Source organism: Ictalurus furcatus, chromosome 3 (assembly GCF_023375685.1).
Source record: "Ictalurus furcatus strain D&B chromosome 3, Billie_1.0, whole genome shotgun sequence".
Lineage (NCBI taxonomy): Eukaryota > Metazoa > Chordata > Actinopteri > Siluriformes > Ictaluridae > Ictalurus > Ictalurus furcatus.
Window position 1 is genome coordinate 31,461,630 of NC_071257.1, and position 25,051 is coordinate 31,486,680.

Here is a 25,051-nt window from a genome sequence, read left to right on the forward strand (position 1 = left end):
ACAATAAACAATATGCTAATCTAAAAATGAAAAACTTATTCAATGTACTATTCCTTAAACACCACAGGTTGTTCCCTTTTACGCTTATAAAAATGAAAAAAGTTAAATTTAATAAAGTGAACTATTTAATTGAATATTCCTTAATTAATATTTCTTTTTCAATCATTTAATTTCGCTTGTGAAAAAAGGCACTATTTTAGACAGCTATACGAGGGTCCTGTCTTGATGACGCAGAATGATGACGTTGGTATTCATCAGCTGATTGTAGAACCAGAGAAGAATCAAAACACCGCGTTAAAATAAAACTGGATTAGATTTATTTATGAAGCGGGTCGTTAGATATTATTCAGGGATTGTGTAATGACGCCTTTCGGTGAGTTTCCGTTGTTTATTCGGTTTATTTACGGAAGTTGAAAAAAAAGAAAGAAACGTTAGTCTGGTTAAAATTCTGTTAAGTCAGTGTAGTCTCGGCCTGCCTGTAGCTTCATTTAGTTCCTACCTGTATTCGGACAAATCCCGCCTACTGCGCTGGGATAGGCTAGTTTAATATTCTTACAAGTTTTCTGATTGGTGGAATGAATTGCTGGCCAATCCGAGCTCAGGGTGCGGGTTTATCGGAAAATGGGTAGTTAAATGTCGTTGTCCGTGTGACAAGGCATGAGGGCTTTGTTTGGATTTAAAAAAAATCAGATCTGGTTAGTTGATTTATATCAGTGAGTCCAATAAGCACTAAATATTTATCATTACATTTTAATCCAATATCCCAAACAGTCCTCATGGCAAATACTTTAAAGAGTATTGATCGGTGTTCGTCATTGATTGCTGTATAAGCTGCTAGCTAAGCTAAACTGCTAACAATTGTAGCTTTGATACATGATCATCATCTTCCACACACCTAAGTGTTTATTTAAAAATGGACTGTAAATAAAATATACTAAGGCAAAGGAAGAGTATGGAAACATGTGAGGTAATATAAAATAAAATGACGTGTGTGTGTGTGTATGTGTGTGTGTGTATATATATATATGTATATATATATATATATATATATATATATATATATATATATCTATATCTATATATATATATATATATAACCCCAGTTCCAAAAAATGTTGGGACGCTGTGTCAAATGTAAATAAAAACAGAATGCAATGATTTGCAAATCTCATAAACCCATATGTTATTCACAACAGAGCACAGGAAACATATCAAATGTATAAACTGAGGAAATGTACTATTTTAAGGAAAAAATGAGGTTATTTTGAATTTGATGGCCGTAACACGTTTAAAAAAAAGTTGGGACGGGCCACCAACAAAAGGCTGGAAAAGTAAGCGTTAGTAAAAATAATCAGCTGTAAGTTAATTGCAACAGTTCAGTAACGTGATTGGGTATTAAAAGACGATCTTAGAGAGTCTTTCAGAAGTAAAGATGGGGAGCGATTCACCAATCTGTGAAAAACTGTGGAACAATTTCAGAATAATGTTTCTCAATGTTAAATTGCCAAGACTATGAAGATCTCATCATCTACAGTACATAATATCATCAGAAGATTCCGATCATGTTACTGACCTGTTGCCAATTAACCTCAAGGCTACAGTAAAGAGCAGTAAACAGTAATAAATGAAATAAATTAGAGCTGCAACAAGTAATCGATAATAATCGATTATGAAAATCGTTGTCAACGAATCTCGTTATCGATCAGTCGGTCTGCGCACGGCACGGGGGAGATTTACTCATTACGTTACTTCTGTTCAGAAGACACGCTTCGGAGAGTAAATACTAAGTTGTGTCCCAAATGAAGTACTGTACACTTACACTATGCATTGTGCACTCTACCGTCTAGTGTGTGGATTTTAGAAAGGTACCGATAATGACTTTCTTCAGTTTACTTTCTGTCAGTCTTACCTTTTATTCCCAACATGACCTCAGTTACCAACAGATGGAGGCGAAATCGTCACGTGACTAAGGAAGAAAGTAAGAAAGGCCGGGGGGCATTTTATATTAAACACCGCGGAGATCAAACAGTGCTGCACGAGCACCAACTTATGTTTATATCCAAAATGCTCCACTGTGTGCAAGGGGCAGGGGAAACTGGTGCAAACTGCTTAAAAGATTTAGTTTAATTTAAGCTTCTTGTCATTATATGTTGTGTTTGTGCGCTTGTAGTGTAAATTCTGTTGTTTATTATAACAGAAGTGATGTGTTAGTAACGAGGCCTCGTTGCTGATCACGCGCGGTGAAGACGCGCAGATCTGTAATGTCTAATTAATACACTACGATCAAAAGTAAACACAAGTAAAGTAATGGTGCAGTGAAAGTGAGATTTTATGATTAATTTAGGACTGTAGTTTAATTCTGTGATTTTGTGCATCCATAAAAAAAATAATGCAGAAATACTATAAAATAAATTGTATATGTATGTCTGTATGTATGTATGTGTGTGTGTGTGTGTGTGTGTGTGTATATATATATATATATATATATATATATATGTGTATATATATATATGTATATATGTATGTATGTATGTATGTATATATGTGTATATATATATGTATGTATATATGTGTGTGTATAAGAGATGGATAGATATAGATGCTTCTACATATTGGTTTTTGTGTCATCACTCTTGCGTTTATCATCTACAAAGTTTTTGTGTTGTTATTGCTGATGATAGCAGCTTTAGTTGGCGTAAACAGTATTTTTCTTTATTTTTGACCTCTATCCCGGTGCACATTTTCTCCACACAGCTGTTTCTTTCCTCTCCAGCCTCCCCATGGTGCATTAGCGCTCCATAATGGATAAGATTCTGGAAGGTCTGGTGAGCTCGTCTCACCCGATCCCCGTAAAGCGGGCCATAGTGAAGATGGTGGTGGAGGCGGCTGAGAAAGAGGTGACGCAGGAGCAGTGTCAGGCCCTGTATCAGCTCACTGCACGCCTCATTCTGCTCGGTGAGGACGCCTTCCAGCGGCAGGTGGGCCTCCAGGTGCAGGAGGCGTACGCACGCTACCACCGTGATGAGTTCGCCCGCTTCCTGAGTAAGGACTACGTCGTGGAACTGCTGCATCACGGCTACGGCCCTCTAGACCGCCGCGATCCGGCCATACTGGACTTCCTGCATGGTTGCCTGCGGCTTCTCATCAGCTGCCCGGCCGTGCTCGAGCTGGCGCCGACGTTACAGACCGAGGTCCTACGCATGGTGTGTGAGCGACCCGACGCCGCGTTCTGCAGCAAGCTCGCCACACTGCTCAGCGACTTCCCCCAGTGTGTGTCACGCAACAAAGCCGCTGTGCCGCTCTGCCAGCAGCTGGTGCGCACGTTTGCGCATTTCCAGTGTCCGGCGGCCGAGGAGGCGGAGCTGAGGCGCTACGTAGGGCAGGTGGGCTGCGTGGCTGCGTTGCTGCAGGGCATCTGGAAGGCGGAGCCGGCCACGCTTCTGCCCTCACTGCAGGAAGTGTTCGCTATTATCTCCTCAACAGGTCAGGGGCTAGAGCAACATTTTATTTATTTTTCTATCAGACGAACAAACGGAGCAGGATGCAAGATCATATATATACCAATTATAGCTCGCTTACTTCCTGTCAGTCGTATCAGTTTCACAATAACTGTGTGTTTCCCTCGTCTTCTGTTAATAGCATTATGTTTTTAAGTTGTCCATCCATCCGAGATTCTTGTTAGAGCAATATCGCAAGAATGATTGGTTAAACGTTTGTAGGATTTACATGGAATTATTATTACAACCAGCAGATTTTGAAATTGATCCAAACAGCGTCAAGGTTCCTTCCTGTTTGTCATACAGAGATATTACTTACATATTCCTGTCCAGGAAGTCAAGACCAATTTTTGTCTAGCTGCAGTTTTCACCATCCGTGTATCGATCCGTCTCACGTCTCTGTCCGAGATTCTCGTCAAGAACGAGTTAGAACTGATGAGATTTTAGATCAGTTAGAAATCGAGCCAAACAGTGTCAAGGTCACATGTCAGAAATAGTTTTCCTTCGATAGCTTCCTTAATATTTTGAATTTTATGTTGCAGGGTTTTGAGGTGTATGAATTGGCAACAAGAGTTACTAGACCGGTTGGTTAATACATTTGATTTGGTGTAAAAAGTATCCGATGCGGTGTATTAGAAACCTGCGATCTGCTTTGAAACCAGAACGACTGTCTGAGCTGCTGTTAGAGAAAACTAATCAACATCTACTGACCAATCAGAGTGGAGAATTAAACACTACGTTGTAACGCTTGGTTATATAGAATCGTGTGTGTGTGTGTGTGTGTGTGTGTGTTGGTTGGTTGCAGATTCATCTTGTGAGCCGTCCATCGCTCTGGCCAGTCTGGTGCAGCACATCCCTCTGCAGATGATCACAGTCCTCATCAAGAGCCTCACCACTGACCAAAACGTCAAAGACGCCAGCATGACCCAGGCGCTCAGCAGGTCGGCTCTGACGCTCGCTCCATTTCCTGCTCTGTCCTCCTGTTTCTCTCCTAGCAACAGTGCAGCATAGTGTTATGCAGCGTGAATACAGAAATGCTGACCACATTATCCAAAAACATCCATGTAGAGTAACCTTCTGGAAAACTTTGAAATGGACTAGAAGTAGATTGGATTTTCTGTCATGCCGTGGGGGGAGGGGGCGCATGAGAAATGGAGGAAATGGCTCACATATTGTATGTATAGCATGTTAGCAGCACATCTTAGGAAACCGTGAATGCATGACTGTATTTTATCTTCAGCTCACTTCTCGCAGACACACTTATTATTATTATTATTATTATTATAATAATTATTATTATTATTATGTTTTTAGGTGTATTCTACCAGGAGTTGAGTGGAGTCTTTTGTAAACTTTCTGGAGTGAGCTGTTGGGGTTAAATTGACTTTAAAAAGATGGTCCTGCTTACAAAAGTGCAGAAAATGTCAAATCAGGTTCACGAACTGTTTGAATAGCTGCTGTATTGTGGCTGTTGATGTTAAGCGCAGAGGTCAGGAGGTTGTCAGGCTTTTGTATGTGACTGTTCTGTCATTGCTGCTTGTTTTGTCTTGTTAGTATTACCATTGAACGCTGTTCTGATTTTGACAAACTCCCTCTCTCTCTCTTATTTATTTATTTATTTTTCCTTCTCTCTGTCCGTTCTACAGGATGATCGATTGGCTCTCATGGCCGCTGGCCAATCACGTAGACACTTGGGTTATTGCTCTTTTGAAGGGACTGGCTGCTGTGCAGAAGTTCACCATCCTCATCGATGTCACCGTGCTTAAAATCGAACTGGTGAGTACAGGCTCGGATGGACAGGGTTTTGTGTAAACCCTGCACACGATGCATTATATACCTGTACTAGATAATAATCTGAACTGTGTAGGGAATTAATCTCGCATCTCGAGGGGGTATGTGCCTGGTAGTTATTTTGGGGGCTGGTTTACATTATCTGGTTAACTGTAGGGTTGATTGTTAACTACGTGTGTGCAAGATGGCCGCCGCACATATGCTGCAGTCATTCGACGCATCACTTCACGTGCATGATCTCAGAAGTTGACCTGACACGTCTGCATGGCGCAATACCGACGGAAATAGTGGAGGAATCGTTCAGTCCCTCCAGGATTTCGCAGATATTAACGCAAAATCGAGCAAACTGCAAAATTCGATGGAGCTTGCAATTTTTTCAAAATTACCGCAGATTTTCCACAGGTTCGGGCCAAGACGCGTCATGTGACGTCATCAGAACGCGCATTCAGCCAAAGCCCTCTTCGTTTCACGTGCGTCAAACACGAGTGCAGCTAAAAGGTCTCGTACCGACAAACATCACTGAGGAAGCCCGCGCAAAATATCTAATGCGATTGCGATTTCGCCGATTCAAGTAGTTTTCTGCAAAAAAAAAAAGCATGAAAAATCCCGCAAGTTGCTTGACAAATTTTTTTCAAAAGCCGCAGCAAAATCGAATATTTTTGTCCGTGACGATCATGAAAAACCTCTGTGAAATCCTGTACGGACTGATCGTAGCACCGTGGGACTGTGTCCATGACTGAATTAAACTATCACGGTGTCTCAAATCGCACGCTTGTGTCCTATTCTAGACCTCTGCGGAAAGTTTTAAAGAGAAACGGAGCTCGTCGGTTTGTTTAACGTTGCTGTGCGTGAAATTGCTAAACATTCCTGTTCGACTGTGATGCCCGGACCGATGTTCTGGACCTGACGTGCCGTCTACTGGATGCCATATTTGGCACTAGCCCATCTCTACCAATATGTGTAAATGTTTTAAAGTGCACCTGTTATGGTTTTTCAGACATTACCTTTCATGTAGTGTGTTCTAGAGCTGTTTGTGAATGTAAAAACGTCTGCAAAGTTTCAAAAATCAAAGCGCAGTTTTGACTCCCAAAGTTATCGACTCCCAAAGAAGGAATCGATTCTGAACAGCTGAAATGAGTCGTTAGTGATTCCAGACTTATTTCCTATGCTAACCTACGTAGGTTTGTAACAAAAAGCCCCGACTCTGGTCTTCATCGGCTGCTCGTGGTGATGATACTCGTTATGGTAGTGGGTGTTTCCTTTTCCACACACGCTGACAGCGGTAGACCAATCACAACAGACTGGGACATCTGACCGATAAGAGCAGAGTATGCTCTCTGAAAAGAGGAGTTTAGAATGAATCTTTTAGAACGGATCATTGAACGAGTCGTTTGTGACACTGGGGGGGAAAAAAAAAGGTAATGCTGCAGTTTAAATGATGAGCACGTTAAAGTGTTTTTTTGACCTTGGATGCATGTAAATCTATTGTACGAGACCTTTAAAACAAAATTAGGCACGTTTCAAAACCCTAACAGGTGCGCTTTAAGGCAGTGACTGGCAACTAAAAGTTTATATTCACATGGAATTTAGACAGCGCTGGATTAGCGTTCTGTTCTGTTTGCTGTGAAACTAATTGTCTATTGTTGATGTTTTATCATAATCGTGTACTTGCACAGCAAATTTAGCAATACAAGCGCAGTATTTTTCCTTTAGTGTTCTATACCCTGCAGCAATAGATAGTCTGTTGTAAATGATCTGCACCTATACAGCACTTTTTTAACCTTTTACACTGTGTCTCATTCATACACACACTCACACACCAATGGTAGCAGAGCTGCCATGCAATGCACTAACTTGCCATCAGGAGCAACTCAAGGTTCAGTGTCTTGCCCAAGGACACTTCGGCATGTGGAGTCATGTGGGCCGGGAATCGAACCGCCAACCCTACGATTAGTGGACAACCCGCTCTACCACCTGATCCACAGCCGCTCCAACCAGCCTCTGTTGTCTATTTTCTTACTTATGGATACCTGTATTTTTCATCTGTAGGTCTTTAATCGTCTGTGGTACCCTATAGTGAGACAGGGAGCGTTAGCGGTCCTCTCTCACATGCTGCTGAGCTTCCAGCACTCACCAGAAGCCTTCCACTTGGTAAGACCATCACACGACCCTCTACCGAATTCTTTCACTTGAGTAATGTGCGAAATTTGTTGATTGCATTGAAGTAAATGCAAGTCTACCGACCTTCTCGGTTGATTAAAACCCAAATAATTGTCTAACTATTTGTATATTACTATTAGTTGGGGGGGGGGGATGAAGTAAAAAAGCCTAATAGTTGGTTAGTGATTTTAATTGATGCCTTAGTGATGGTGCACAGCCTTGAACTAATTAGATGAGCGTGCATATTAAGCATTCATCAAAGTTTGCTTTAAACGTTTCTTTCAGTTTTATTCGAATAGTGCTTTAAACAGTAGACATTGCCACGTCACGGCTTTACTGAGATCTGGATGTAGATTTAATGACCCTGTGTACTGGGATTATAAATCATTGCAGTGTACAGGTGTAGAAACCGGTACGGCGTGCGTTGAAAGGGTGTTCGGAAGGAGCAGATTGTGATTTAGAGTTCTTCATGACAATAGCAGCAATTAGGAATAATAACAAATGTACGTTTCCTGGTGAGACAGGTGGTCCCCCACATGGTACCCCTGGTGCAGTCTTTGCAGAGCGATGGCCTCCCTACCAGCAAAGCCTTCCTGCTGCAGTTCAGTGAGCTCATCCACTGCATGATGTACCAGTACTCTGGTTTCCCCGACCTCTACGACAACATCCTCGAAGTCATTAAGGTGAGAAATCCTGACTAATCCCATTGCACTGCGGATGTAACGTTGTGGAAAATTCTCTCCGACCAAAGTCAAAAAAACTTCCAGGAGTTATGGTTGTCCAAAGAAATGAAACTTTATTCAAGACAAATAAAGTGAGACAGTCTAAATCAGAGGTTCTCAACCTTTTGTAACTAAACCCCCCCCCCCCCCCCTATCATGTGCCCCTTCTCCCCCCATGTTGGAGGAGACCCAGTATAATGGTTATCTATTCTATATATATATATATATATATATATATATATATATATATATATATATATATATATATATATATATATACTGTTTTAATGAATAAATGGATAGATTTTTTTTTCTTTTGTGTTTTTGTACTTTTTTTAATTACTTTTCATAACGTTTATGATTTTATTTAAAAAAACAAAAAAACTTTGACATTTATAAAACTATACACCAACTATGTGGTGCACCAACACTGTGCACCAACATAGTTCCAAAACTATGCACTATTGCACCAATAAGGATTAAATTAAGCAGTGTTTAGAGCTAATCTAGGATTTGTTGATTTGGGCTTTATTTTAAATCGAGTTGTGTTGCACCACTTAATTTTAAACACAGATTAACAAATCGGGGATTAGAATTCGGACCTACGATTAAAACCTCCATCTACGATTAATTTTCTCCGCCGTTGACAACGTTGCGGCAGTGCATACGGGTTTCATAAACGTGGAAATATATGAATTCTCCAATGGTAACTCTTTCAGTTCCACTTGATTGACTGCAAAAGGCTTGTGAACTTTAAACTTTGAATTAAACTAAAACAACTGCCGTTATTAACCGCTCATTCGCATAACCGATACAGGCTGAGAAAATGGCGCAGCGTATTAAAAGCTCAGATTTTACAATCCATGAAAAATGTATTATATCAATTAATGGAACAAAAATCGAAGACAAAAGGAGAGATAACATGACAATTAAATAGAAAGATGATGTCTAGGTCCAGCTAACCGCTGATTTCAATGCTTCTGTGGGGATTAAAGACAAGTGAGATGTTAATAATGTGAAAGCCTGCTGGAAAAACCTCAAATTGAAAGTGAAAAAAGATGCAGCACAGGAGAGAAGGGACACATCTCTCACCGGTGGTGTTGTGAAACAGCTCTCCGTTTTCTCCACCTGGGTTTTGAATGGGAATGCGAGTATAGTCAATTGCTCCTATAACTCCAGGAAAACCAGCTCTTCTATAAAATCCAGCAGATGTTTCTCCTGTTGGGGCAAATCCTATAAACAGATTTTTCAAGGCTGCAATTGCCCCCAATACTCTTCTAACAATTCTGCTCAGTTGATTTATGTACTCCAAAGGGGTCCCCATCCACCATTTGGAAACAACCAATAGTGTAAAAGCGCAAGGCTTTTAAAAGCTGGAGCATGGGTGGCATGGCTGCATTTCGGTCACTGCCATGTCTAATTGCAGGTTCAATTTTTTAATTTAATCTAATCACAGTTTCCTTGCTGAATCGGTACCTGTTCAGCAACATTCTAAAACTCAACAGGGTTGAGACAGTCCCTTATTTTTCTGCGAGGAACTCTTTCATTTTCTCCAGTCCACCAAATAAGTGCTGCCATTTTGACAATTTAAACCTCCTAAATAGCAAGTTTAAATTTAATCCCTAACTGAAATTTAAATCTGAGTTTAAAGTGATGGAGCAACAAGAATATAGTTAATCTCACAGGTTTATTGTGAGATTAAATCCAGGATTAAAGTGATGGTTTAAATGGAAGCCTGCTTACTTTTAAACAAGGTTTAAAGTTTGGTGCAGTAGAATTATTAGATAAACCTTGATTTAATCTAGATTTAAGATGAATCCTTATTGGTGCAACCCACCCTATATAACGGACAGGTATGGAACATGAATGATCAAAAATGTTTCTGAAGGCTATAACTACTTTGAACAAGAGAACTAGGCTGTAATAACGTGGACTATTTTACATGTAAAACATGTTGCAATCCATTCGTCTTGCGTTCTAAACACTCGCCTACGAATGACGTAAATTGGGAGGAAGGGCGCGTCTAGTTATCCATGGCATTGTTAAATCTCTGGCTCTCAGCCTCTCACCGAACAGAGCAGACGCTGAGAGAGGTGAGAGTGCAGCGGGAAAGCCAGACCTCGCGCTTGCAGGACAGTACTGGCGACATTTGGAAAGTTGCGAAGGTTTGTCAGAAAAGTCGCTAGATTTGTTGTTGGGCGGTTTTTGGTTTTTTTTTTTTTGGTAAAAAAAAAAAAGTTTTAAAAAAGTCACTAAAGGGGTCTGAAAAGTCTCTAAGTTGGCAACACTGGTTTGCACTGACAGCTAGATAAAAGGCAGGCTAAGCTCCGCCTATCCCCAGCAAAAAGAAAATGCAGAGGGAGAGGGAACGCGGGGTTTTTCATTTACGCACATTCTATTTGAAAAGCAATAAAATACACAGCACCCAAATGATGCCCTGTCTGTGTTTATTTTCTTGAAAACAATTCCCCCCCCCCACCCCCCCCCCTTCCGATCTCTCCCCTGGTTGAGAACCACTGATCTAAATTATGCAATCACACAGCAGGCCTTTTTATACCTTTCTGAGCTAATGAGCTCATCTTCGGTGTGGTTTTACCTTTTTTCTTTAGAAACAAAAAAACAACTCAGCCCCTTTGCCACAATTAATTATTTCTGCTCAAAGCTGTTTTATACTTGTGGTGTAGAATCAGTTATCTGTTTAAAAAAAAAAAACTTTCACTAAGTCAGCGTTGTCCTTTTTCTTCCTCTGATCAAAACTCCCTTTCTCGATATCTGCCCTCCTTTCCTGCAGCCTTGTCCTAACTCGACACTTGATATCGGGCCTCAAGATTGTACACTGACAAAAGCAGTTTCTGTGCAGAAAAACACAGGATTCTTCTAACTCGGTACACACGAAGGATATAGTTTGATCAGAATGTAGTTTTTGATTATACTTCTAGGTATTGATTATGCTTCTAGCATGCATATCGATTATGCTTTGTTAACTCATTGATTATTAGATTATACATATAGATATATTCTATAGTAACGGATACGAATAGGAAGAGCACTGTTAGTATTTTATAGCTAGTTGGGCACAGGCCACACCCACTTTGGGTATTAATCTGAATATAAAAACGGATACTTGGAGCTCTAAACAGATTCAGATAGTGTTATTTCCTTACATTCGAACACTGCATACTCAAATATTCTATTTTGCAAGCAAACCTTTAGCTATTACTAGATACGTTAGTGGTACGTTTTACCACTAAACATGGCTTGTAACCTCGTACTTTCTCCATCTTGCTCCAATAAGATCTTATAATAATACTCTTTTTCACACCAAATCTTTTCAGAAAACTTTCTACCCCAATAAACCAGGGTGTAGCAGATCAAAAACGGATGATTTACACAACAATAGTGTACACCCTGCTCTGATCCACCTGCTTCTGCCCATAATGGGGCTGATAATGAGTACATAACATAATTATCACATAATTGTCATGATTACTATAGCTGTGTGTGGGAGGACAGAACATGGCAGCATTCAGAGTTCAGGGAAGCTCTCAGACTGAAGATGATGGTGTCTTTGTCATGTAGTAGGTTTTATTAATAATAAAGAGAGAAATAATTTATTAATCCTTAATACTGTTACTATTGTTGATATACATTGCATTATACTAAAGTGCTTTTGAATTCCCAGATCTGATGTGTGTAATTGTTGTTATGGTGAAGTTTTCTGTCAGGAGTAGTTTAATTTAATTAACTTTTCTGGAAGGAGCCTTCAGTGTCGGAGCGTTCTATCAGTCGGAGTAAAAGCTATAACTAAGTTTTCCAACATGTCCTCAATACATAAGAGATTTGCGGTTTCTTGATAACATGAAAATGTGAATTTTATTATTTTTTTTGCCTTATTAGCGTCAAGAGAGGTTGGCGAGGGAAGGACTGTAGCACAAACGATCGCACGAACGAACTTGTTTTGCGGATTTTCCAGGACCTCAGATGCAAGGGGCGTAAAGATAGACTCCGGTCGCGATTCCCTTCGCAGTATTGGCTGCATGTGTTTGATCCAGTTCCATTTTCGCAATGTTTTGAACAAAATGTAAATGATGTTGAATGAAACATGATGGCTGAAAAGATTCCTTTTTATTTCTGGATCATAAGCAATGCAAAACGATCTGCATTTTTGTCTGTATAAAGGTAAATAAATTTTAAAAATAGAGGTTTAATATTGTAAGTACAGGTTCACCATATCTTAAGAATATGGAAATATAAATGTATTTAATTGAATAAACAAAGGTTTCTGGGGACTTATCGACCTAAACCCTATGAGCTCCATAGAGCTCCAAAATCGGTTAAAATGACCGTATTTGGCGTTGTATGAAAACTACTGTAGAGCAACCGTTATAATGCGTTGTGTAACCATATAATGTATAATGCGTAACTTGCTATTATATAATAGAAATGAAGCGCTTATGAACATGCTGTTATTTGAAAATAATCATCTTCAGGGTGGTGGAAATACCTCCGCTTGACCTTTGACTGCATCGCACCATTGCGTCGTTGATTATTTTCCTATCACAGCCGACTCTGTATCACGTACTGTATATTAAAGATACCGCTGTGGCATTTTTTATTTACTGAAACCTTTGTATTGTTCCAGGAACTCCCTAAACCCAGTGAAGAGAAGATCAAGTATGTGCTGAACCAAAGTGCCTGGACCTCGCAGTCAAACTCTTTCGTCTCTGGTCTGCTGAGGCTTACGGGCAAATCGGAGACCGGGAAGACGGGACTCGTGAACTTGGGCAACACCTGTTACCTGAACAGTATAATTCAGATGCTGTTCATGGCTACAGAGTGAGTTTGCTTTTACTTTACACCGTGCAAGTGTTAACGTGTGGAAAAATACATTTCGGGTTCCGTAGTTTCCAGAATAGTTGATCTCGTGTAAAGTTCCCGTGTTGTCTGCAGTTTCAGACGGAACGTATTATCCCTGAACCTGAACGGCTCTAATACGCTGATGAAGAAACTACAGCTTCTCTTTGCTTTCTTGGCGCATACTCAGGTTTGTGGGCTTCCACCTCTTCATCCCTGTAGATTTACCTCTGTTTCTTTAAAAAGGTGTTTTGTTTTTTTTTTAAATGTGAAAACACATATTTTCATGCACACTCTTGACCGGTTTTAAATTGAAAAATAATAATAATTATTCCTACATTTATATAGTGCTTTTTTTTTTTTTCCTAGAAACTCAAAGCGCTTTACATTGTATGGGGGGTGTGGGGGGGGGAGGTCTCCTTAACCACCACTAGTGTGTAGCATCCACCTAGATGATGCGATGGCAGCCATAGTGCTCCAGAACGCCCACCACACACCATCTGTTAGTGGAGATGAGAGAGTGATGTCGCCAATTCAGAGATGGGGATTATTAGGGTGCTATGATAGAGAAAGGCTATTGGGGGAATTTCACTAGGACACCGGGGTTATACCCCTACTCTTTTACGATAAGTGTCCTGGGATTTTTAATGACCACAGAGAGTCAGGACCTCGGTTTAACGTCTCATCCGAAAGACCTTATTGAAAAATTTAAAGACCTTATTCAAAAATGATCCTTATTGTAAATGGTATTTGCCAGGGATGTATTGTTTTATTGCCACCGTGTACAACGTATGCAGTAGCGTCTTTAGTAAATTGTCTGGAAGATGTGGTAAAGGTGTTTTGTATTAAAGACTAGCACGTCGGATCCGGACTGAAACTTTTCAGCACACTCGAGTCTCGCCTCCAGTGTTATCGATGCCGCTTTTACCATTTTGATGTACGTCTTTGACAGAATCGGTTAAAATTGAATGTCGTTTTAATTTATTACTGTATTACTGCAGTAAAACTTAACCATATTTAATAGTCATGTCAAGACTTTAATACGCTGCAGCAGAAATGTCTCTCGTACATATTAGTGGATTTCTTGGGCAGGGTTTTTTTTTAAAATAGTGTATGCTTTTAGTTGTATTAGTAGTATTTTTATTTTAATTTTAAATTTTATGAATAGCCAAAGATGATACTGATATTGCGTTCTAAATGAGACGATAAAATGCCTGCATTGAATTGAAATGAAATTCCTTCTAAGAAATGAGAGTATATGAGATAAATGCAGATTTAATAATCATAGACGTTGGTAAAAGGTCTCTTATGCTGGGACATTTTGTTAAACACATTCACACAGAATGAAATTATGCGTATGATGTATTAAGTTGCTATTGCCGTAGGCAGATGCAAGGGTAATACACGTCCTTTTTCCTTTGTTAATGAACAGACAGATCATCTGCCTGACATGGGGTGCACTTTAATTGTTAATTTAAAAGCCCTTGTATATAAAGTGTCCCATAAACTGAAATGTCTGTTTTTATTAGCCAATCAAAGCGACACTGGACGACCATTCCTAATAAAGTTACTAATAAATGCTTGTTATTTTCACTGTTTTAATGAAATTGTTTCTACCCCAGCGAGCGGCGTACGCACCGAGGAGCTTTCTCGAAGCGTCTCGGCCGCCCTGGTTCACGGTGGGCTCCCAGCAGGACTGTAGTGAATACCTCCGCTTTCTTTTAGACAGGTACGTCTAATGCGTTTTTTTGCATGACATATGTAGTCCTGAGTATATACCTTTCTTTTGATACTATGAGTATCTACTGTATGTTAATATCTCGAACGCAATATTAGCCTTTGTAATCCTGATCTGTTGGAAGCTTTTAATAAGGCAAGTGAGCAATAATAAACGTCAGGTTCTTGGCGTATTTTCATACATCGTATGAAAGCTTAAATCGTGATGCATGAGAGGTTCACCAGTTTGGATTTTTTAAATGTTTTTTTTATGTGTTGCCATGTGTTGTTTTTCTCTGTTCTCTATAATACTAGTATCTAGTTTCATAGTTTCTGAAATCTGTTGATGTATGGATGCTTGTATTATTCACTTGTTTTGTGTTATTAAGGCTACACGAGGAGGAAAAGACTCTCCGAGCTCTCCAGACTGCCAAACCTAAGACCGTGTCCTCTGATGTTGAGGGTACTGATGATGCGAAAGCTCAGAATGTGACCAGCACCCCGTCTCATTCTCAGACTACACCGGTGGACACTGATGGTGATGGACAGACTCTGGTGGAGCGGATGTTCGGCGGGCGGCTCTCCACGGGCATCCGTTGCTTGCAGTGCCATAGTCTTTCTGAGAAAGAGGAACCGTTTACTGATCTTTCTCTGGCTTTTTGCCCGTCCGGCATTATGGGCTCCTCGACCGCGCAGTCCCACCAGGGGGCAGTAAACGGCGGCAGTGAGATCTCTGAAGGCACTGTAAAGGATGAGCGGAGCGAGGAGAGACCCAAGACGGAGGCAGTGCTGTCCCTGTCAGATCTGCTCGAGTATTTCCTGGCCCCGGAGATCCTGGAGGAGGAGAATTGTTACTTTTGTGAACGCTGCGGCTCGCTGCAGCGGGCGGAAAGGGCCATACACGTGGTGACTGCCCCCGAGTACCTCATCCTCACTCTTTTACGCTTCTCATATGATGCGACATGCCACGTGCGGCGCAAAATTCTGGACAACGTAGGCATCCCGCTGCACGTGCACCTGCCCGTCCACCAGCACAGCACTTCCTCATCATCATCATCATCATCATCACCATCATCATTGTCGCCATCGGTGCAAATGGACTCCCCAGAGAATGGCGAGAACTTAGCCAAGAAGCTAAAACCTTCTCATAAAGAGAAAGAGGAGGAAGACGAAGACTTAACGGACAGCGGGAGAAGGGACTGGGGGTCAGGGGTGCGGTGTGTACCTTACGTCCTGTGTTCGGTTGTGATGCATTCTGGGATGTCCTCAGAGAGCGGCCACTACTACTCGTACGGCAGGAACGTGAGCGTTGCGTCAGCCAGTCCCTCTTTTAAGAGTCCGGAATCAGATTCTGGGGTCGGCCTTTCAGAGGGCTCGACAGCTTCGCAGGAAGTTCTGGAGTGTGCAGGGCAAGACTCCAGGGACTGGTTCCTGTTCAACGACAGCCGAGTGACCTTTACTAACTTCCAGTCCGTGCAGAACATAACGAGCCGCTTCCCCAAGGACACGGCCTACGTGCTGATTTACAGGAAACAGGAAGAAGTTGGAGGACAGGCTGGGGGTTCAAGAGCTACCGTTAATGGCTCGAGGTTCAGTGGGGAGCCACCTCTTCAAAAAGATCTAATGGATGCCATCACCAAAGACAACAAACTCTTCTTACAGGTGAGAGGATTCTTTAGGACACAGTAGAAAACGCTCTTTTAACAGTGGCAAGAAAAGTGGCCAGAGTGTGGTGTGATTGAGCTGTCAACACGCTGGTTGCGTTCATACATACCTACCACTAGAGGGAGGTACTGGGGATTTGTTCTGATTTGTTCTAAAACCTTTCGAAGCTGTCATTATTCCCTGCTGCGTCACATTTCAGCAGTGTTTGGTAAGTTACTCAAAAAAAAAACGAGAATCTACTACAGATGACTAATTACGACTTTAAAATTGTAATCTGATTACTTTACTTATTACTGCATGTAAAAAGTAATCAGATTACTAATTACTTTACTTTCACGTTACTTTCAAAAGCTATCAAACCTACAAAAATACAGCGTCAATGTATGACATGATCAGAAAAAATTGGATTTATCATAATACGTGTCTCGGGTGTCGTCACTGTTTGTTGGATTACCAGACCGATAAAATCTAAAACTTTTCTATCTAGGCCAGTTTGGTGTCGCTAGCCAAGGGGAGGTAGATCTAAGCCATCACTGTATGGGTTTAGCTGCTACAGTGCCATGCAAAATACATGATCTTTCCTTATGCACTGCTCATATCATGTTCACGTAAACTGGAACTCATATAGATGTTTACACACCTCGTTTTCCTGCTCAGAATGCGAGGATGCTAGTGTTTCAGTTTCAACCCCTTTACTAATTTTCCCCTCACACTGACCGAGAGGTAGCGTTTGGCAGAATTGAGAGACTGTCAGCCAATAAGACACGAGTATTTCCACGTATTTTCCTGTAAACCCTGTCTGATCGGTCTCGCCTCCGTTCACTGAAGATATAAAATTACAACACGGCCGTCTTCTTTTACTGATGTTCAGTTACGTAGTGACAAACCGCTCCAAGTGGAGAATTATTCAGGGCTGAAGAAAAAATCTTCAGGGATACAGCCCCCAATGCCCGGACCAGGTTACACCCCTGACAACCGCGCAAAACATGATTTCTTCTCAAAATGCATTTTAATTAATATTGTTTTCTTAACAATAAATCCGTAATGTCATTTTATTGACATCAGTAACTGTAATCAAATTACATCAATTTAAAATGTAATGCGTTACACTACTGTGTTCTCAGTAAAAGTCATTAGATTACAGTAACGCGTTACACCCAACTCTGCATTTCCGTGCTCTCGGCACGTAAAAAGAGTGAACTGGCAGGTTTGATTCTGTTACTTGCTTACATTATACACTGTGTAATAAATGTGCAGTCTTGGCGTGCCTGTGAGATTTACTTTATTTCATCTTTTATATTGATATTGTTCTGCATGACGATGATGACCAAGCTTGCCAAAATCCCACCATTTTATAAAAACCAATGAGCTTGAGTGTTTGTATGATTTCTTGTGGACAGTAAGGCTTGTGAGGTAACACTATCCTGGCATTACTGGTTGATTTGCAAATTGATCTTTAAATCTGATTGGTCTGATCTTCCAGCTGTACACCCTGTCACCAGTTTATTAAGTACAGCTAGTTTAAACCTACCATATGGGTGCACTTTGTAAATATTGCAATTACTGACAACTGTGAAAGACCATACATATCTATCTATCTATCTATCTATCTATCTATCTATCATCTATCGCGGAGAAAGACAGCTGAATTTTGGACAGATTGTGGTTCTGTATACATTCTCTAACTGTCTTGTGAAGATATCGTCATTTAAATATAACTATATATGATGTCATTCTTTGATAAATAAAAACGAGTAATCTTTGGCAAACTGAGGTGATGTAAGAGGAACACGAGACTTTGTGGTGGTCTGTTAAAGGAAAATAATCTACTCCAGGGTGGTAACTACAGCCCACCTCTGTTTTTATAAAAGCACACCCCACTGTGTTGTTTTTCTTGCTTAGTACCTTACAGTCATGCCTTGGTAAGCCTTTAACCATGTGTGTCTGTTGTTGTTTTTTTCTTTCTTTCAGGAGCAGGAGCTTAACGCCAGGGCCCGGGCTCTCCAGGCCGCCTCGGCCTCCTGCTCGTTTCGACCCAACGGCTCGGATGACAACGAGCCCCCGGGAAGCTGTGGGCCCTCGGGAGGAGGAGGAGGTGGAGGAGGAGGTGGCTTCAGCACTGTCAGCAGACTGGTCTTCTGAGAGTGGTACACTTTCCGACTCGAACAGAACACTGGACTCAAACACTCAACACTGGACCTCCTTCTGTCTGAATCCAACATGCAGAAATTCTCAATAACTCGAAACCACCTCACAAGCTTTCCTTCGCGTACAGATCACTGTTTTTTTGTTGTTTTTTTTTAAGCCGTCTCACAAAGTGTTCACGAAAGCACTTTCTGGTAACACTTTATTATATCACGTAAAGCGCCTTCGTAACACGTCGCATAAATCCTTTTCTAGAGTAAACGCCGGAGGATTTATGAAGCGCTTACGTCTTAGAGATTTTTATCTTGTTTTGGGTACTTGTGTATTTACATGAAAGAGAGAAGGGAGAACAACCTGTAATTATCCCTGCGGATTGACGTTTGAAATATTATTTTTAAAACTCATAATTAATCAGATGGTTTTTAATAACTGCACATTCATAACACGGTGAAATCCCTCGAAGGTGTGCATTAGGGCTTCATAAGTGTTATAAATGCGAATTTGATTAGTTTGAGTGCATTGAAATAATACATTCAGCTGTCACATTTGGGTTTAAAAAAAAATCGTATTGAAATGGTGCTTCATAATGCTTTAAAATGCAAATGGAGCCCCGTCGCTTAAGCGCCAATGCTCCGGTAATAAGTAGATGCAGTAACGACACACTTTTCAATACGAAAGATGAAAAAACATTATCTAAGCCCTCTTGAGCTATAATGATAATTGAGTGCTCTTCTGTCTTCTTTCTTTTATGTGGAAACGTTTGTTTGTAAAGTCACAGGGTTTTTTGCGTTACATTACATTACATAAATCCTCAGCTGTTCCTTTATTAAATATTTGCGCATTGTTTATGAATGTGCCACGAAGGTCCCTTTTTTATTTTTTTTTAACGGGTTGAGACCGATCCATTCATGGTCCTGTAATCGTCAGATGTACCATTTGCCGTCTTATGCAATCCAAACTGATTCTGATTGCATTAACCTCTATAAAGAACTCAGATTTGAGCTATATATATATATATATATATTTTTTTTGTTTCCAACATGTAAGCAGTCACGCTCCACTCAGACTTCGGAGCGTCATACTTGAACGAGTGTTTGTCTACCTGTCCGTCGGGTTTGTGCCCATAAACAGATCACCTGACGTGTTGCAATACATTTACACAGAAGGGTGCAATACTGATTTTGATTCCATTGTGGAATCGAAGCTATACTTTTAAAATAGCAGGAAAAAAAAAATCACTGAATTATACTGGGATAACGTTAATAATTAAAAAAACAAACAAACAAACAAAAAAAAAACACCTGTGTGCGTGTGTGTGTGTGTGTGTGTGTGTGAAGAGATTGTCTTGCATGCCGAATTTGTTTTGGGGTCAGTTTTCACAATATTCCTGTTTATATTGTTGGGTTTTTTTGGCTTTCAGGGAGATTTTTTTTTTTCTCTCTCTCGTCGATTTTAAACTGATTTTATATGCCTTTGATACACATTTTAAGATTTTACCTGATTACAAAACAAGCCTTGTGTAGCTATGTAGTATTAATAGTTGATGTTTTTTTTTTCTCCTCTAACAGTAAAGGTTCATTGATGAGCAACGGCTGCTGTATTTAATGTACACATTTAAAATGTATATAATGTTTATAGCGCTACTTTTAAAATCCGTATCGGTCGTTTATTAATGAGATAATGGCTGATATTTTCTAACTTATATGGTGTTTTATGTGATCCTTTGTGTTAAAGGAACAGGTTTTTATTTTTCACAGCCATGCAAACTGTCTGAAAGGAAGAAATGACCTGGGTCTACTACTGCATGGCAATAATGGACATCACAGTTGTGTGATTATTATAGTTGACAAAATTACAAACTGCACCTAGACTGAGTTTTGTCTTATGGAAAGCAGGATGTACTTATTCTTAAAAAAAAAAAAAGTGCTTGGGGCCAGTCTAGTCTAGACTTTATTACCTGTATAGTTACACATAAACTAAACATGCAATTATAACGTCACTACAGAGAATGTTTACACTGATTTACAAATGCATCACAGCAGGACATCTTGCGTAAATACAGAGATTATTAACTTTTGGCTGGTCATTTTGACAGTATGAACTCCTGATTTTAAAGTAAGGTGCACACTAACTACACAGGAAGTGTGGGCGCATTTGAACGATGGCCCTAGTAGTTGCTTGCATAAGTATTCACCCGTCTTGAACTTTTCCACATTTTGTCGCATTAGAACCTGGAACTTAAATGGATTTGATTGTTACTTCTTTGACTGTTCCTCTCTGAATTTTGGTGGACCGCCTCAAGCACGAGTCATGGTCGTGTCATCATCGTACTATTTTTTTTTAAAACAATGGATTTAGTGGTGCTTGACAGGATGTTCGGAAAGGTTTGGGATATTTCTCTCTTTTTTTTTTTTTTTTTTAATGAATAAAAATGCCAAACCCTGATTGATACTTTTCTAAAACTTTCTTCTAGACTTGTTTTGATCGCACCTTGGTCTTCATGGTGCTGTTTGTTTAGGCTTGTTCTCGAACACCTCTGGAAGGAACGAGTGTATTTATATTGAGATCACGTGACACTTTAGTTGCACACAGGTGAACTCCAACGTGTGACTTCCGATGCCACCAGAACTAATTTAGGCATTTCACAGCAAAGGGGGTGAATACTTATGCAATCCCAACTTGTAAATTTTTTTTTATTTGTAAATAATTTCGCAAACTATCCTAATAATCAATATATCTTTATTGCATTTTTGGTATTTTGGCTATTATTCATGATATGTAATCCCAGTTCAATCCATTCTAGCACCGAGTCGTAACACTACATGACGTGGGAAAAGTTCAAGGGGGTTGAATACTTATGCATTGCACTGCAAGTGTGCATTGAGAGAGCATGTCACGACTCAAATCTTATACAGGATTTATTTAAAAGCTAGCCTTTCGAAGGTGAAGATACGCTTACACAAGTCAAAACTGAAGCTGAGACGTGGGTATTTACAGAAGACGACATCCACTGTAGTTACATTAGAATTGTTTATCTAGTTAATGTGTAACTACACCGTAATCAGAGAAACAATATGAAGTGGGAACGAGCGTTTTTACTGTGAGCCGCTTGAGAAATCAAGCTAATCTGCCCGACTAATCATGTGGAGCATCTGACTGAGACCAGGATTCATTCCAGATCATCTACACCTTTGTTTATGACTAATGATATATTTTTAAAGCTCCTGCTAAATCCTTTTGATTCTTTTCGGCTCACTGAGATTTAAATTTGGAAGGACGTGCGGATTTAAAAGGGGTTTGACAATGCTGAGATGGAATGCTCCCATAATGCTTTTTTTTTTTTTTTGTAATTCCCTGGAGGAAATCTATACAGTTTTCATATCAATACTATGGAATTGCAGCATTTTCAGATCACTCGGTACTGTAACACGTATGCAAGATATCCAATTGCAATAAGAGTGGTTCTTACAGTTACAGAATAAAAGCTAATAAATGGAAATGCGAAAAAAATAAATAAATACACCCCCACCCCCCTGTTCATTTTGCTGATCCTTTTGCCAGGCCCACTTTGAAGATGTTTAACAATTGTCCTTTTTGGCAAATGGCTGCTATTAGAGACCAGAGACAGCTCATTAATGCATTAGAGAGCATTAGACACGGCGCAAAACAGATTATCAGAGACAAATGTTATCGGGGTTATCCCGGCTTTTACCGCTGAATTAGGAGCCCTTTCACAGTCACCGCGAGACCGACAATCCATCAAGCTCTGGCAGAGCACTGATTGAGTCGTTGAGCTCTGTGTCCTGAAATGAACTCGACACCCCACATCTCTGTCTGTCTCTGCTCTCTCTCATACGGATCATAAAGCTGTGCAAGTTTAAAGCCACTCGTTTAAAGCTTTACCCGCAAATCTCCTCCTCCTCTCTAAATAGAAGCCGAGTGGTGTGTTTTTGGTTGGAGATGCTCCTGTGTATAATGCACCAAAATCAGCCTTGTGGTTTTTAAAGAGAGAAGAAGGGTGCGTTTAAGCTCTTAAACCTCCCCTTAACCCATTAGCTTTACAACACGGTGTGTGCTGTGGAGTATTGCCACTCGTGCTGCCTCCATGAACATTTGGTCAAATCAATGGCTCTCAATTATTCAAAAGCTGAGTACCAGGTCTCTCTCTCTCTCTCTCTCTCTCTCTCTCTCTCTCTCTCGTGCAGCCATTTCACAAGGACACATCGACACTCGGGCTCACTCCCACAAGCCTACAACGTTCTCATCGTCTCAGAACGAAAGTAGGAGGTGACGAGAAATCTCTCTCTGCACTCATTCTTTTTTAATACGGGGGAAAGTCATGCAGAGCACTCGGGAGTTTGTTGTGCATCAAATATGAGCAGGGTTTCGAAATCTTGGTCTTCTGTAACTCTGCGAGATTAATGACCACAGAATCGAATACATAATATACACCTATTGCTTCAGCACTCTGAGTGGGCAGCAGCAGCAGGTCGCTCTTTTTCCTTCTACACGTTCACACAAGCCTTGTAATGTACTGGATCTCTCTTGCATGAGTTAATCAGTTGCAAAACTTGAGCCATCAAATGTCTCGCTTAAAAATCTTCACTTGTAGCGCACTCATTTCTAAAAAAATATTTGTTTTTTAGTTTGTAGGTTTTTTTTTCTTCTGGCCATTCATTTTGGAAAGTCTTTGTTCATGGAGGCATGTTCAAAAATGTGAACAATAATATTAATATTATTATAAGACATTTGGAATTTCACTACATTTATTAGGGGCTGCAGCCCCCATCCTCCTCCTCCTCCCCCCCTCCCAATGGGAGTATATGGCAGCCCTGTGAACTGTAAGTAGGAAAATGATGAAATTTGGCACACTCAGAAATATGACCATGACTAGTATTTGGATCAATTATGGAGTCTCTAGGACCAACTCTATAGCACCACCACTAGTTCAAAAATTCACTTTTCAAATGGTTACAGTTATAGTATATTATAATAAATAACACTTTGTCCTAGAGAAAAGAAATGTAGTTCATCAGATTACACTTCTCATGGTGATCCCAGTCCATATCTTACATTAAGACTCCACCCATTACAGCAGTCACCATTTTGAAATGTACAGTATTCAGTGTTTTTTTTTGCTACTCCTTGTTCGAATTTTGTCCAATTCTTACCAAAATTGGCGCAGATGATCAGTGGACAGAGCTGCACCAAACTGAGGGAATGAGAGAATTTTGATTTTCATATTTGTTCAAAAGTTCTGATCCAGTATCTGTTAACATTCTTCTGTGTGCTCATTCTCACCTTGGAAGCTCTGCAATTCTAAAGGTCCTGGATTTGATTCCCATTTGGTGCAAGTTCTTAAACGGGTTTGTAATGTTGTGTCATTCGGTTCCTTTATTTTGTGGCACAGTATTGCACTAGATTTATTCATTTAGCAGACGCTTTTATCCAAAGCGACCTACAAATAAGGAAATACATGCAAAGCGATATATTAAGTGGAGAACCATACAAGTAGTGCTACAATACAAGATCTATTAATTGAGTTCTAGAAGAAGCAAAGTGCATAGAGTAGAGGTGTAAGAGCCAGAGGAAGGTTTTTTTTTGTGGATAATGTGGGGTTGGCGTTTTAGGGGTTAGTTACGTGCTCACGGAAGATGTGGGTTTTTAGCTGTTTTTGAAGATAGTGACAGATTCTGTGGTCCGGATTGAGGTTGGAAGTTCATTCCACCACTGAGGAACAGTTAGTTTGAAGGTTGTTGAAAGGGACCTTGAGCCACGCTGAGTAGGTACTACTAAGCGTCGGTTGCCAATCGATCACAGATTGCGTGAGGGAACGTAAGCCTTCAGGAGAGTGTTGAGGTAGGGCGGTGCTGTTCCAGACAAGGTCTTGTACGTGAGCATCAAGGCCTGGAATTTGATACAGGCGTCTACAGGAAGCCAGTGGAGGGAGATGAAGAGGGGTGTGGCATGGGTTCTCTTGGGCTGGTTGAAGATGAGGCGTGCTGCTGCATTCTGAATCATTTGAAGGGGTTTGATGGAGCTGGCTGGAAGGCCCGAGAGTAGTGCGTTGCAGTAGTCCAGTTTTGATATGACAAGAGCCTGGACTAGTAGCTGTGTAGCCTGTTCGGTGAGATAGGGTCTGATTCTCTTGGTGTTATACAGAATGAACTTACAGGACCGTGCAGTTGTTGAAATGTGGTTTGTAAGGGTCAAGCTGTCATCAAAAGTCACCCCAAGGTTCCTGGCTGTCCTGGTTCGCTTGAGTGTGGTTGAGCCGAGCTGTACGGTGAGGCTGTGGTTGATTGAGGGGAAGGCTGGGATGACGAGAAGCTCAGATTTTGCCAAGTTGAGTTTAAGGTGGTGTTCCCTCATCCAGTCCGAGATGTCAGACAGGCAAGCAGAGATTCGTGCAGACCTTTCAAACGTTTGGCATGCAAATAAGTGCCAATTTCCTGTTCAAACCTCAGCTCAGCTGTGCTTCTGAATCTATCTTTTATTCAT

At 40.6% G+C, this 25,051-nt stretch overlaps 1 protein-coding gene across 3 annotated transcripts; it reads left to right on the top strand.

Annotated features, from left to right (window-relative positions):
• Positions 1-265: 265 nt before the first annotated feature.
• usp38 (ubiquitin specific peptidase 38) lies at positions 266-22,591 on the top strand. Of its 3 annotated transcripts, none has more exons than XM_053622046.1 (11): positions 266-373; positions 2,755-3,483; positions 4,303-4,438; positions 5,144-5,273; positions 7,338-7,439; positions 7,973-8,131; positions 12,813-13,006; positions 13,121-13,214; positions 14,647-14,753; positions 15,130-16,402; positions 18,377-22,591. In XM_053622046.1, exons 2-11 carry the CDS (start codon positions 2,802-2,804, stop codon positions 18,545-18,547), a joined length of 3,048 nt encoding a protein of 1,015 aa, XP_053478021.1. In that variant the 5' UTR covers positions 266-373; positions 2,755-2,801; the 3' UTR covers positions 18,548-22,591. The 3 variants fall into 3 exon arrangements, with proteins under 3 accessions (XP_053478021.1, XP_053478022.1, XP_053478023.1); XM_053622047.1 differs by having other exon boundaries at positions 2,774-3,483; XM_053622048.1 differs by lacking the exon at positions 266-373 and adding an exon at positions 1,963-1,978 and having other exon boundaries at positions 2,774-3,483.
• Positions 22,592-25,051: the final 2,460 nt, after the last annotated feature.

Bases quoted from the DNA above. Each gene is read 5' to 3' on its own strand.
- usp38 (XM_053622046.1), top strand. From the start codon at position 2,802: ATGGATAAGATTCTGGAAGGTCTGGTGAGCTCGTCTCACCCGATCCCC. The intron at 13,215-14,646 runs GTTTGTGGGCTT...TTTCTACCCCAG, and splicing joins CTTTCTTGGCGCATACTCAG to CGAGCGGCGTACGCACCGAG. The intron at 16,403-18,376 runs GTGAGAGGATTC...TCTTTCTTTCAG, and splicing joins ACAACAAACTCTTCTTACAG to GAGCAGGAGCTTAACGCCAG.